Source organism: Xiphophorus maculatus, chromosome 16, assembly GCF_002775205.1.
Source record: "Xiphophorus maculatus strain JP 163 A chromosome 16, X_maculatus-5.0-male, whole genome shotgun sequence".
In the NCBI taxonomy this organism is placed as follows: Eukaryota; Metazoa; Chordata; class Actinopteri; order Cyprinodontiformes; family Poeciliidae; genus Xiphophorus; species Xiphophorus maculatus.
This window is the reverse complement of record NC_036458.1, coordinates 22,999,057-23,014,040: the sequence shown is the minus strand read 5'-3', so window position 1 is coordinate 23,014,040 and position 14,984 is coordinate 22,999,057. Positions and strand designations below refer to the sequence as shown.

General features: G+C 39.2%; 1 protein-coding gene across 1 annotated transcript; it reads left to right on the top strand.

Moving 5' to 3' along the window:
• Positions 1 to 6,774: 6,774 nt before the first annotated feature.
• Positions 6,775 to 7,759, top strand: LOC111611665 (SUN domain-containing protein 3-like). The gene is made up of 5 exons (XM_023349251.1): positions 6,775 to 6,856; positions 6,940 to 7,055; positions 7,191 to 7,364; positions 7,456 to 7,545; positions 7,742 to 7,759. The coding sequence occupies exons 1-5, from the start codon at positions 6,799 to 6,801 to the stop codon at positions 7,757 to 7,759; spliced, it is 456 nt and encodes a 151-aa protein (XP_023205019.1). The 5' UTR covers positions 6,775 to 6,798.
• Positions 7,760 to 14,984: the final 7,225 nt, after the last annotated feature.

The window sequence follows — 14,984 nt, the reverse complement described above, 5'->3', positions numbered from 1 at the left end:
TAAAATGTTCTTCTTTCAATCTGTTATTTCTGGAGTCTTTTTGTTTTAACCATAATCATTTTTGGAAACGTTATATATTAAAGGAACGCCCACATTTTTAATAGAACTTCATAGCTGATCAAAGCACAAACTGGAGAACAGGTTTAAAAGAAATGTTTTTTTAGTGTAAATTCATTTGTAGTTACATAAATACAAAATTCACATCTTAAAAAGAAACACAAGCCAGTCACACTGAAGAAGTTTCCTGATGTTGACCTTCGACCCTTAGCTTCAACTGATTCACTGAAGGGTTGGGTAGAAATGTTACCCAGAGAACGCTCTTTTTCCTCATGGACTCATAACCAATGAAACAAACTGGAAGAACTGGAAGCTGAACCAGTTGGTGGATCAAGTCGGTCAACTCCAAGTAGCCAACACCGATCGCCTTTGAAGCTTCACAGCTCTGACTCTGACTTATGAAAACCTTTCCTCCAGTTTGAGCCGAGACTGTGGAAGGTTTTTTTTTTACGGCCTGCTGCTTCTTCAGTTGCTGTGAACCAGAGTGACAAACAGGAGGAGTGAGCAGAGAGAGACGGCGCCAGTCAGGACGGCTTTCACCAGCAACACCGTCCAGCTGCCCGGCATGAAGACATGAGACGGACATTACCGGCAAAATAATCTATTACAATAAGAGTTTGGCTGAAATATTTTTGCAACGACTGAGAAATATGAACCCCCCCCCCCGAAAAAAAACAAAACAAAAAACAACCAGACTTAATCATAAAGTGATTAATCATAAAGTGATTAAGTCTGGTTCTTTGTTGACCGCTACACTGTGGTCAACAAAGAACCAAGACAGAAGCTACAAACCTTTAAGTCACCATGCCGAGTTATGAAACAAAAAGAAAAGCCATAAAGCCATGCAGTACATGAATCTTTTTGATTTTAGTCTTTTTTTCCAGTTTTCCTAAATGATAAACCTAACAGTTAACATTTGATGATGATTAGGCCTGTCACGATAGCAAATGTTGCTCAACGATTAATTGTCTCAAAAATTATTGCGATAAACGATAATATTGTTTGAAGACCTTTTTACACTGATTTAATGGAAATGATGTAATAATGCATGCGATTTCCTGCCAAAAACAGATATGCTTTATTTTCAAAAGAATATTTAACACTGGAGCTGATAAACAAAATAAACAAAACAACCAAAAACAAAAATAAAATGGATTCTCAGTCTCCATTAACAAAAAACGCACTTGAAAAAAAACTAAACAACATAAAGCCAAAGTGGAAATAAATACTGCATTCAACCAAAAGAGTGCAGATTATTAAGTCTGTATATTATGTTGCCTTTCAGTAATAATTAGATTTAAATAGAGAAGATGGGCACATCGACTGATGCAATAATTCACACTACATGATTTTTGCTGCTATTTTTCCCCTTACAACAATCTTAAAACATTGGTGTTTCTAAGATTTTGTGGTGCGTTACGGTAGATCATCGTTGCCGCTCCGATCTAAATCAGAGGTTTTTCCCTGACTGGGAGTTTAACGCAGCCTGTTGAATGTGACAGGTAGCCAATCAGAAAGCGGCGGATTCTCCTCGTGTTTTCTGAGGAGAAATTATGGAGGGGAATCCCAAACAGCTGACATGGCGCAACCCGAAGTCCAGCGGATATTGGAGATAATATGTGGAAACAACATTAATGTTTATTCAACATGCAAAGAATATAGAAATGACAAGAGGAGCAGTTGGAGCGAAATTGCTACCGCAGTTGATAAACCCGGTAACTTTTCAGCTGTTCTTCGTTAACCTGACGTAAATAATTTATAATGATTTTCATTCAGTCAGGACTTTACGCTGACACTAGCCACATGCATTGCAGGTAGATTGTAGTAATGCATTGATTAATGCCTGGTTTTAAAATTAGTTAAGTGGACTTGTAGTCATTATTTTGTGCCCATTGTTGGACACCACACGGCAGGAACGAACCCGATGGAACCGTTATACCTAGGATTTCTGTCGGCTAATGTTTGGTCTGTCAGGTTTTAAAAATGGGCCGACAATCGGCTGAAGCTCTAAGATCGTGTGGTCTTTACACTAAGTAAAATGAGGAAGGGAGGGTCAGTGGAGAGCACCGGAGCAGAGCCTTTTTTCATTCAGTGTCATTAACAGAAAGAGAAAAAGGCCGGAAGAGACGATAATGCCGATAATTAAAATGACGTCGATAGTTTTAATTTATCGTACGATTAATTGATTTACCGTTTATGGCGACAGGCCTAATGATGATGATGTATTTGTTTCCCAACCAGCTTTTAGTATGGTGCGCTCTATAGAAGTGAGCCTGATTGGTTGGTGTTTGATGACATCATTTAGTGTGGCAACTGTTTGCTGCAACAGTTTTCTGGAACTTATGTATAGCACTACTTAATGTAGTTAAGGGACTAGATGGCATATAACACCAGAAGACTAGATTCATCTACTGGAGCTGTTGTCAGTAATCAATAAAACAATACAAAAGAATAACTGCTTTCAATATTATGTATTTTAAGGAAAAAATAATTAAGTGAACACCACAAGACACAAACATACATAGAAACCAAATAAATAAATAAATAAATAAATAAATACTATATATATACACAGTACTGCAGTAGATCTTCTATATAGATGTGCACAAAGAGTCCTAACTTTCCCCGCTGGTCAGCACATTGTCTGACCGACACACATTTAAAAGTCCATGTTTTAATTGTCCAGTTATTTGAGATGAAAAAATGTCCAAGCGCAATTTGTTTCCACCAGAAAAGAGATGAATAATGGATTGTGTGTCTAGGTAGTGAGATGGAGGGGGAACCAGTACAGACCATCAGACTCCTACCAGACCAGTATGGAGTAAATTTCAGGTTCTCTTGGCTCCAGCCAGTTGTCAGAAGCTCACCATCCTTTAACCCTAACAGGGTCACCTGGCCTGTATTGAAATAAACAGGACCAGTAAATTACCAGCCTGCTAGTTAACTAGACTTGTTTCAGTTATTATATACAGAAATAAATGCAATTATATCCACAATCTAATCTTTCAGATGAATTAAAGATATCAGCATTCATCTCATTATTTTAACACATATTGAATTTAAGAAGCTACAATTGATGATCAAACAATTAGCATTGGCTACCACCACCAACATGCCAACCAAACAACATTTGTGTTCACTATTCACCAATTCCATAAATAGTTCAGTGCATGACAACTTCATGGCTCCAAAATCACTGGATGTTCAGATCTACATGATTTTTTATATTGTGAGTTTTAAAAGTGCATAATAAACAAAGATAAACTAATTGTTTGGAAGAACAAACCTGTGGCTCCTTTGTCTCCAGCTCTCCCCCTCACACCTGACTGGGAAAGCTGGAGCAGGCCTGATTAACCACTCAAGATGCAGTGATTGGCTGAATGCACTGTGTGACTGACTGTCACTCTAGCCCACAGGTGTCAAACTCCAGTCCTCAAGGGCCGCTGTCCTGCAGTTTTTAGATGTGCCACAGGTACAAACCACCGAAATGAAATGGCTTAATTACCTCCTCCTTGTGTAGATCAGTTCTCCAGAGCCTTGCTAATGGCCTAATTATTCTATTCAGGTGGTGCTGCAGAGGCACATCTAAACGTTGCAGGACAGCGGCCCTTGAGGACTGGAGTTTGACACCCCTGCTCTAGCCAATGGAGCACCAAAGGTGGGATTAAGGGCAGTTTTACCCTGGGTTACATATGCAGTATGTTTGTTCACTTTGAATTACATTTTAATAACAGGACTTTATTGTGTTAGACTTGTCACGTTCAGTAGTTTTTATTTAGAGGTCCATTGTTGAAGTACAAATGAACTGCTACTGTATCTTTGGACCTAAGTTTCAATAAGTAGAAGTTCAGGGTTCTGCTTGAACTGCACTAAATATAAAGTACTACTGTAATTTCAATATTTACTAGTTGTCACATATGTTTGTACATACAAATTAATAAACTTCTTAACTAAGCAGGATTTTAGTCATTTTATGTATTTAAAGTTGCATTATGTTAAATCAACACAGAAATTCCATTGTGTTTGCTGATGCTGACATCACACCTATGGAACTTGTATGAATGTATGAAACATACATCACAAGCGTCTTGGAATTTTTTCATCAAAGGAGAAATTTTTAACTGAATTTTCTCATTTGTGCTTGAGGATTTCATAGAAGAGACACGTCCAAGAGTTCAAGAGACTTTTACTACATTTGAACTGAAATACTGTAAAAATACAAGAATGAAACGTAAGTATTTTCTTTGAATATTCATCAAGGATAACTTGATCACAATTTTGGAAAGATATTATTATTGGTTTGACAGAATTATTAGTGATCTGTTAATGAAGATTGTTGGTTAGAAAAAAGTTTGTTCAGTTTAAGATGGAATAGTTTTGCTTCTTGTTTTATGTAAAGATTCAAGATATCAGGACTGTTGTTTTTTAGTTTTTTTACATGTTTGATAAAGGTGAGATGGAAGAAATCTGGAAAAATTGGCCCCAACAGTTGATTTAAAGCTTTTTTGTTCAAAGTGATTTCATGTGAAAATGTGAAGATCACTGACTGTGATAATTGTCAGAAATAACACCGTGACTGGTTTGGCTCTAAACATGAAATAAATGAGAAAAAAGTTTTTATAATTTAAAATTGAATAGTTTGTTTTCTATTTTATGCAAAAATATAAAAAAGATTGTTTTTAGTCTTGTATATTTGACAATTTGTTTGAAATGACCAAAACAGAAGGTCCAAATCTTGAAACATTTTCTCCAACTGTAGATTTAAAAGCTGTTTAAAGTTAAATTTAAATTTAAGACGGAACAGTTTGTTTTCAGTCGTATGCAAAGATAGAAGAAAAAAAGAAAAAAATATATATATATATTTTTTTTTTTGCACATATGATAATGGTGACAAGAATCAAATCTGGAAAAATTGAAAAGCTGTTTAAAGTTATTTCATTTGAAGATCAATGACTGTGATAATTTCCAGAAATAATGCTTTGATTTGCATGAGAATAAAGTTCAAATAAATGATAGTTTTAAATTTCATGAATGGTTTTAGGACGCTGAAACTGATCAAAAGTTATGTGATCTTGTCATGTTTGATCTGCTTTGTGTTAAAGTCACTGACCAACTTTCCATGCCTCTGTTTTGGTTTAGACATTTTGAGAAGAAGTGTTCGACTGGTGCTAAATGGTTACTATGGAGATGATGGAAAACCAACCATCTCTTATCATGAGACCAGCATCAGGTAAACAGAATCAACAGAAGTATTAAATTCAAGACATGGCAAAAATATTTCTTCCCCTTTGAACTTTTTACTTCTTTTCATGTAAAAACCACAAACTCATGTGTACTATTTAGCAATTTAGCAAATAAGAAAGAATTTTTTTTTTTTTGACAAATTTCTGTAGCAGTTTATTTTTCAGCCTTCCAATTGTGATGCCTCTAAATTATGATTGTGATGTATGTTCCATACATACATCACAACTGCCTTCTGATGTCACTAATTAGGATTCAGTTAGGAATAGACACAGTGGAGGAATTCAGTGTTCAGTGACTGTAAAAAGTATTTATCCCCTTGAATGTTTTACTGTTTTATTACTTTTGAAATAAATAATGTGCAACAAAATTTGGATTGTGACAAAAAAAACAAACAACAAAAACTTTAATGTTGGCTGGACCTTTGTTGAATTAGGTCAGTCACTTTTAAAAAGCGTGAATATTTATGCAGCCACTTATTTTAGGTAAAATATTTTTTGTTTGTTGCTATTATTTTTATATAGGTTAGTTTTCACGTTGACATTATAAGGTCTTTATTCTATTTTTTAGACCTTAGTTTGAATGCAAATTCAAACTAACTTAAAAATATATGATGGGAAAAATAAAAATAAGAGGCTGTGCAGGAAGGGCTAATTTACAGCATAGGAAAATAATACTGTACATAAATTAAAATAGCAAACTCAGATCAAAAGAGATGTAGAACTAAGTATGACTGATAAAAAATGTACAAAGTTTGTGTTTGTAATGTGATAACATTGAATTATAACCCAAGTCTCCCTTGAATAATAGATTCTTATTCTCAATGGTGACTTCCTGGTTAAGTAAAGGGTCATTAAAAACAAGATGTGAAAAAGTTCAAGGGAAGTGAATACTTTTGCCAAAACGACTTTGCATATTTTACTCAATAATCTTAGGATCTATGAATCTGTTTACATATTTGTATTTGTTCTACCTTGGCTGAACAGGAAGTGGACATACCGTCGGTATAACCACGCAGCAACAAAAGAGACGTCTTCAGGAAACATCAGCTGCAGCAGCAGCAGCAGCAGCAGCTGCAGCAATGAGGACCTATTGAAGTTCACGCTGAAACGTTGTTTTGTCAGCGTCATATTTCTCGCCTTGTTTTATGGTAAATGATTTTCTTCTACAAACAGCCAAGCACCGATATTTCTAAGTTTTGTAGAGAGTTTTATGTCTGAAAACAGTGTCACTAATCCTGCCACCTTCTTCTCATTTCTCCTCATTTGTCAGGATTTGCCTGCATTATTGCTCCTCTTTCCATGGACCCTCTGGTTTCTTCACCCCCCACCATAAACGCAGTAAGCTTTCTGTTAATCAAAACCCATATATGAATGTCCTCTTTAGTGATATGACCCAACATCTAACTTCAATTGTGTTTAGGTTTCGGTCCCAGGATGTGAAGATAAAGGAAGACAAATACAGGAAGTGAAGGATGTTCTGATAGTCCTGCAGAATAAGATGGACTACCTTCTTCCATCGGCAGATTTGTTGCCCAACTTTGCTCTGAAATCACAAGGTAAGTCATTGCTATCATAAATCTGACTGAATGTTTTAAGCTTAGATGGTTTTAATTCACTTTCTGTGTGTGTTTGAAAACAGGAGCAAAGGTTTTACAGTGGAGGCCATTAGCCGCACATCCTGGCCAACTACAAAGATGCGGTTGGTTTGGGTTTGCACTAGAAGAGCCATTTATCCACCCAGACATTGTCATCCAGGTATGAACTGAACTGCAATCATAATGCAACATGAATACGAAGCAGAATGGTGTTTGTATGTGATGTAATAGTTAGAAGGTTGTTTGTTTACCATTTTAACATCCCACTGAAACTTTGAACTGGTTTTCTCTTCAGGGGAGGACTCGCCTAAATCCAGGAGAGTGCTGGGCTTTTGAAGGTTCCCAGGGACATTTAGCCATCGCCCTGTCCCACAGAGTCCTTATCAGTCACGTCACCTTGGGTCACCTGCCTAAAATGTTGTCCCCGACTGGTAACAGCTGGAGTGCTCCCAAGGAGTTTTCTGTCTATGTAAGCCACAAGTATCTGAATATTAAACAGCAACACTCAGTCTAACTTTCAGACATATTTATAAGAATATTTGTCTAATTTTGTTTTGCAGGGAATGAGGGAACCTGAACAGGAGTGGACTCACCTGGGAACTTTTATCTATGAGGAGGATGGAGATTCTCTTCAGACCTTTGAGCTACCGGTATGTTTATCCCAGTTGCTTTTTTTATTGCTACTTTGCTTAATCACTGGCAACATATTTATACCCATTGAACTTTTCAGTGTTTTCATGTTAAAAATATAAACGTCATCGTATTCTAAATCTGGTAAATCTAGAGAGTCTTTTTCTCTGTTGTTGGAGACTTTAATGGCGATAACTCTGTGTTGCTCGGCTGCAGACAGCTTGTCCGCCCTGAGCGAGCAACGAGAGCGGCCATTAGCTGCCAGAAGCTTCTCCGGCTTCCTCAGCTGGTCTCATACAGTCATCCTCAACACCAAACCCTCACCAACACTCAGAGCAGAGGAGACCCATCCCATTCTGTGTCCACATTGCAAACAAATCACACATCTGTAAAACTGAATAATGCTATCGGTCAATGCTTACCAATCGCCATGGCAACGCTGGCAACAACTCCTGAGTGCCACTGGTTTTAGGGGCGCTGTGCTTTGGTTACCTTAATGACTAAATTGTACCAAGCCCCACTGCTGCAACCAACAGAAAAATTTAATTCCCTAAGAGCCGATTGACCGATGATGATGAGACCAGTAATGAGATGATTTTAGGCAAATTAATGCCCAGCTGAAAGATTTGCACAAAAAATGTCCTTTTGCACAGAACATGCTATCTATTTAGATAAAATGCCAAATAACATATTTAGACAGTTTGTCAGCAAAAAAAAGTTGATTTGGGGATGAGTTTCACTTTAAGTCTTCTGCAGGTTTTCTTCCAGGACTGATCTGTATTTATAACTATTTCCATCTGCTGATGAAGATCACCCTCATCACCTTCCACTTCACAATTATATGCTTCTTTGTGTTGGACTATTACATAAAATGCCAATTAAATACATGAACATTTGTGGACGTATGACAAAATGGGAAAACATTGAAGCAATGTTGGTGGTGCTCTTGCAATGCTTTGAAATCTCAAACTATTTTGCCTTTAATAAACTCCCTCTTAGCTCTACTGTACTATATTAAACTAATACATCATTTTATCATTACAGAGCCATGAAAAAATGGCCTTTAGCTCCATAAAGCTACAGATAAACAGTAACTGGGGCCACACAAAGTACACCTGCCTCTACAACGTCAGAGTCCACGGAGAGATCGCTTATTGAAGAGGTGGAGAAAGAGGATGGATAGAGGGTAAGTATGGACAGAGGTAAGTTTTGAGACTCAAATTATTACATTTCTTTTGGAAAAGTGTTATTTTTCAAAATGCCTGCCAATTAATTAAATTAATTGACAGACAAGTTTTTCTACCCACAAAAACCTTTGTGAGTAGAAAACAATCATTTGTTAATGGGTAAAAATTAGAAGCAGAAGAAAGAATTAGGGTACAAAACAGGGGTTTAAAATTTCAACGGTGTAGACATCCATTTCATTCATACATATTTTGCATATCTGGACTACATGTGCCTGCATTTTATTATAACTACAACTAAATTATAGATATGTAGGCATGCACCTCATGTGGTCGCCGGGGCAGAAACGCTGGCATGGAGGAGTTTGAAGACTTCATGGAGAACAACTTCCCTATGGCTTCAAGGCGATTCTGGGCCACCACCTGGCATCTCAGGAGGAGGAAGTGGTACAGCAGCAGTACTGCTTACAGTGGGGATGCTGTGCTGCTGACCTCAGCTTGGGACAGTGTGGGTAGGTGACCAGAATACTTTGACGGTCTTATCAATCCCCTTAGTGCATGTCTTCAAAGTCTGGGGATTTTGGTCATTGGACATCAGGGGCATTTCCCCTGGATTGGCAGTCCGGGGTGGTGGTTCCCCTTTTCAAAAAGGGGGACTGCAGAGTGTATTCCAAATACAGTCGGATCACACTCTTATGCCTCCCTGGTAAGGTCTATTCAGTGGTTCTGGAGAGGAGGGTCCGTTGGATAGTTAAACTTTGGATTCAGGTCTTCATCCTGGTTGTGGAATACTGGACCAGCTCTACACCTACAGCAGGCTCTTAGAGGGTGCATGGAAGTTCGCTCAGCCAGTCTACATCTGCTTTGCGGACTTGGAAAAGGCGTTCGACTGTGTTCCTCTGGGAACCATGTGGGAGGTTTGCTAGGCTCTCCCAGTGGGTGTCAGAGCTTGGTCTGCATTGCCGGCAGTAAATCGGGCTTGTTTCTGGTGAGAGTTGGCCTCCGCAAAGGTTGCCCAGATCCTGGATTCTGGACAGAATCCCTAGGTCCTTCTGTGGAGTTGAGGTATCCGTTCTGGTGGCCTTAGGATTGTGTCTCTGCTAGTTGCAGACGATGTGGTCCTATTGTCTTCATCAGGGCGTGACCTACAGCCTTCGCTGGAGCAGTTCACAGCCGAGTGTGAAGCAGCCAGGATGAGGATCGGTGACCTGTTAGATCACTGTATGACCGGTGTCTGAGCTTGGTCTTCATTGCCGGCAGTAAGTCGGGCTTGCTTCTGGTGAAAGTTGGCCTCCGCAAAGGTTGCCCATATTCTGTTTCTAACTTTTATGGACAGAATCTCTTGGTCCTTCTGTGGAGTTGAGGTATCCGTTTTGGTGGCCTTAGGATTGTGTCTCTGCTTTTTGCAGACGATGTGGTCCTATTGTCTTCATCAGGGCGTGACCTACAGCCTTCGCTGGAGCAGTTCGCAGCCGAGTGTGAAGCAGCTAGGATCGGGATCAGTGTCTCGTTAGGTCACTGTATGACCGGTGTCAGAGTAGTTTAAATATCGTGGGATTTTGTTCACAACTGAGGGAAAAGTGGAGCAGGCGATCAATAGGCAGATTGGTGCAGTGTCTACAGTAAAGATGACATTATCTGCAAGCAAACCCAGATAAGCAAAAGAAAATGGATTGATGGATGGATGGATACAACTAAATTGAACATTCTCCACAGAATGTTAATATTTTTTATATAATTGGGTTGGGTCGGGGGGTTGGGGGTGGGGGCGACCGGGGGTTTAGGGGGGGTTATGCTCTTGGCAACCATTGGGCACTGTCTATGGTTGTGTGGGCTCTCGTGGCTGGTCGTCTTAGTTGGGGTATTTGGCCTGGTTTTTTCTCATGGTTGTTTGTCTACTCTGGTTGTTAATAGTTCTGGGTCCTGGAGGATGTTGCCTGGGTTATGTTTGTTGTCCTGTGTTTGTGTGTGTTGCATTAACTATTTACAGATTATGATGCTTTGGATCTGGAGCTGGCTGTTTTTTCTGTGCCATTCCTCTCTTCACCCCTCCACTGTGTGCTGCTCTGCTGCTGGATTTCTACCTATCCTTGTCATGCACAGTTGAGTTTTCTCTTTAATTTTGTATCTTGTGACTTACACACGCATCATGCATCAATATTCTTGCTAACTTTGTGTTTTGTGTTTCTGCAGGTCCCTGTCTTTGTGTTTGTGTCTCTTTTCTATCATCTTTTTCTTCGGCCAGTCGAGGCAGACGGCTGCCCGTCCTGAGTCTGGTTCTGCTGGAGGTTTCTCTCAGCTCAAACTGAGATTTCCTCTCCACTGTCGCTATATGCTTGCTCAGGATGGGGGATGTCATCAAATTGGTTTTATGATCAATTTGATGGGGTTCGCCGAGGACCCCTCCGGGGAATCGTCACCTTAACGTGGTGGAGGGGTTTGAGTACTCCAGTGAACCTGATGGCTGTCTATTATTATTTCTATTGTATTTGAATTTTTGCTGTTAGAGAACTTATGATCTCTAATGGCAAAAATTAGAGACCTAATGGTCTCTAATATCAAAGATGGCTTCAGGGGTGGGGTCAACCAAGAACGATTCAAACTCTGTCCTCCCAAATGAATAAGGAGTTTTCAGCAGAAAATGATGCAAGCTTGAATTTATTCCTTAGGGGCCAAAATGAGGATCCCATGTTATTGACCATTCCTTTATGACATTTTGTGATCAAGAAATTAGCCTAAAAGAAATCAAAGAAGCTATTTGTGGTATGAAACAAAATAAATCCCTTGGGAATGATGGCTTAACAAGCGAATTCAATAAGTATTTTACTGATTCATGTCCCCATTCATGAAAGTAATGTTTGAGGAAACAAAAATAAAGGAAGAGCTTCTCCTTACTATTCGCCAAGGCTTGATTAAATTAATTCCAAAACTAATAATAGATATACTTAATATAGAAAATATAGACCCGTTAGTCTATTAAACAATGATGTTAAGATTTTTATACTCATATTTGCTAAAAGATTGAAAGCAGAGCTAAATAATATTATTGATGAGGAACAATCTGGTTTCATGGCAATAGGAATATTTGGTTTGATTTTAGATATGATCATTTTAATTGAGCCACAATTTAAAAACAGTGTCTGACTTTCATCAGTTTGTCAGTAAACAATTTTTTTTACTACTTTTGTCAGTTTCTAGTTACTTCTGTTACCATTGTGGCTTTTTGTTCATTAACAGCTGAATAGCCACTCTGGAGAATCCAAATCGTCTCGAGGAGTAAACGATTCCTGAAGAGCACAGAGGACAACGAAGAGTTACTTAGAGGGAAAAAGCTCAGAGGACTAGCTCCGAGGGGCTCAGTTTACCAACCAGGTAAAACACTCCGGCGTCGAAGTGCTGGCAGTCAGCTTCTTTAACCTCCAGAGGATGATGAGATGATGACCGCCAGGTGCGTAAAACCCCTGGGCTCGCCTCCCAGGTGGACAGCCTCTGGCTCCATCCAGTGGGCCACAGTGATGCTACAGGCTCACCCCAGGAAGAGGGGAAAAGAAACACAAAAAGGACAAAAGGACCAAGACCCCCAGAACCCGACACATACAGTGGATACCTCTTTATTTACAGTTGTCGGATTCTCCTATCTGCAGATATTTCAGTGGAACACAACTTCAGATTATTTGCAAGAAATTTGTCAATATTTTCCTAATCGATGTAAAATATTCAGCAGGAAAATGCAGTTAGGGAAGCTGAAATACCTAGCCACAATGCTACTTGACATGCTATGGGCTAGCATTCCTAAAGTAGCCAATCCATCATGAGCGCCATTTAGTTTTGCTATGATGCTGATTGGCTGTAACCTCAAGACTGGAAAAAAAAAAGGAAAACTGTAAATATTAGTTTTTGTGGTAGTGGGAGAATGATTTACATTGTGCACTGTGCAAACCTAACCCACACTTCACTTTGGGTTACACACAGGATGCCTTCTTGTGTGTGTGTGTGTGTGTGTGTGTGTGTGTGGGTGTGTGCGTGTGTGTGTGTGTGTGGGAGTGAACTGGTATGTGACCTATAGAGAACCATTATGACCATTTTTACCAACAGTTGGAGTTTTTTTTGTGGAACATTTTCCTGATCTTCTTGTTTTTCCAAGTAGAATGTGCTCAAATAAGAAGGATTATTTGTTTATTAACACTGTGGCATACATTTAAATTGTCCCCAGTTGCCTTGGTTACCTGCCGTTATATTGCTGTCCTAGCATTAGCTAGCATTCTTCGTCACCTCCCTGGATTTAAACTGTCACTGGTTGCCATGGTGACCTGCCATTCACTGGCTAACATTCTGTCAGCGTGTTAAAACTGTTTATCACTATTTTATCACTGTTTATGAACTGTAATAAAGTATGTTATGCTACATCAGTGACACGTCTTTATGACCCATACGCATTACATGAAAATGATAAATGAAAAAATAAAAAAGCCCAGAACATTACATACTTAGAATATTAAAGCAATTTTGTTAACAGCAAAATCCTGAGATGCCGAGTTCTTCTAAATAAGAAATCATATCCATGGTGAGTCAGAGCATTGGGATGGGGTTTTCTAAAACGGTACATTTCTTAAAAAACTGAACTCATATTTCACAGTCATTTTTGACTGCAGGAAAATTTGTCCAACCGGGTGAAATAAAAATATATGCTAGTGCGGTAGAAATGATGCACTAATCGAGTCATGTTTACATAGAAACAACACGCCGCAGGCTTTGTTTGTGAGACTTGCGGTCACGGGGGTCGGTTGTGGGCGGAGCTTGGTAAGGTCCATAGACAGGGGATACAAATATTGGCAGGCTCAGAAATTAAAATGCATCCTCCCAACATTAATAGACTATACAGTTAAGGATGATATAAAATGTTCTACATAACGGGCTTCTGCTTTGTAATGCTTTAAGCCATTATGGTGTTAAAAGAAAAATTGGGGAACTTCAAACCATTTGCGGTAGCTTGAGGCTACCCTTTGTTCATCAGTCTCATTAGAGATTTTGAGGCTTGTCAACCAATATGTTTGAGGTAGTCTCTACCTCTATCCTTCATGTTAAGCTCTCTAATTGAAAGTTTCTTTAACCTCCTGTGTTCAAGTCCTGCTGTCTCCTGTGCTCCAGGTTGAGGTCATGTATCCAGATTCTCCAGTGAAAACACATCCTTGATTGTTCTCTGCAGCTCCGATGTCCTCCCAATCTCCCGCCACAAACTCTCTACCATCAAGGTCAGACCCTCTCCGGATTGTCAGACTCTCTGTTTACTGACCCACTCAGGAATCCAAGCAACCAACTTTGCTCCACACCAGAACCTGAGCCGCTCCTCCCACACACTTCTGAGGCTCAAGTTGCAGTTCGCTTCCTCTCACTGAAATTCTTCACATCAATCAAGTGACTCAAACAGTGAGTGACATACTGATCCTTCTCCAGATCAAATTGCTCAGAGATCGTGAGGCAATCCTAATTGTCACATTTCTCACACTCTCTAAATATCATTGTGAAGGAATCCTTTTATCTTTTAGCTTGTCTTCTGAGTGAGATTCTGCATCAGGGTTAGGAAAATGTATCCCCATCGTGACACTTTAGGCTCGACTTGGATGTGGAAACAAATGACGAGCGAGGATTCTGACCGGATGTGTTCTGCCTGCAAAATGTTCGTTTGAACAACACACTTACTGTCGTCTCACCTTTTGAATTTGAACCCGGAAATGTACCCACAACGAAAGAGTAACCAAAATCTTAATTACTAGACGTCTGAAATGGTTGCCTTTTGTTCCTTTTCGACTTCAACTTACAAGAGCAAAACCCTGAGGAATTTGCTTCTAATAGGAGTCGATGACATCCGGCTGTGAGGAAACCTGCCTGCTGCTCTCACCTTGTTAGGTGAAATGTATATATATTATCATATATTTGTTGTTTCATTTATAACAATAGTGTTACTTATATGATGTTCCGTCTTGTATGCCTTTATTGTTTTCTTTTCCTTCAGCATAAAGAATGTTTCTGTATTGTTTGATTTACTTTATTTCCTTTCTACAAGAGGGCCTCCCTGAAGAGAAGCAGTGATAACCGTGCTCACAGGGTTTATTACTCAGCAGGACTGTTTCTTTCTTTGAACTGTTAGATAGCTGTAGAACCGTCGCCTTGAGGATGTACGACTTGTTCTGTTTTTACTCTGTGACTTAATGCAAGATAACATGTGTTTAGTTAGTGATTGTCATTAGCACTGCAACTAAGTAATGAAGTGTTTG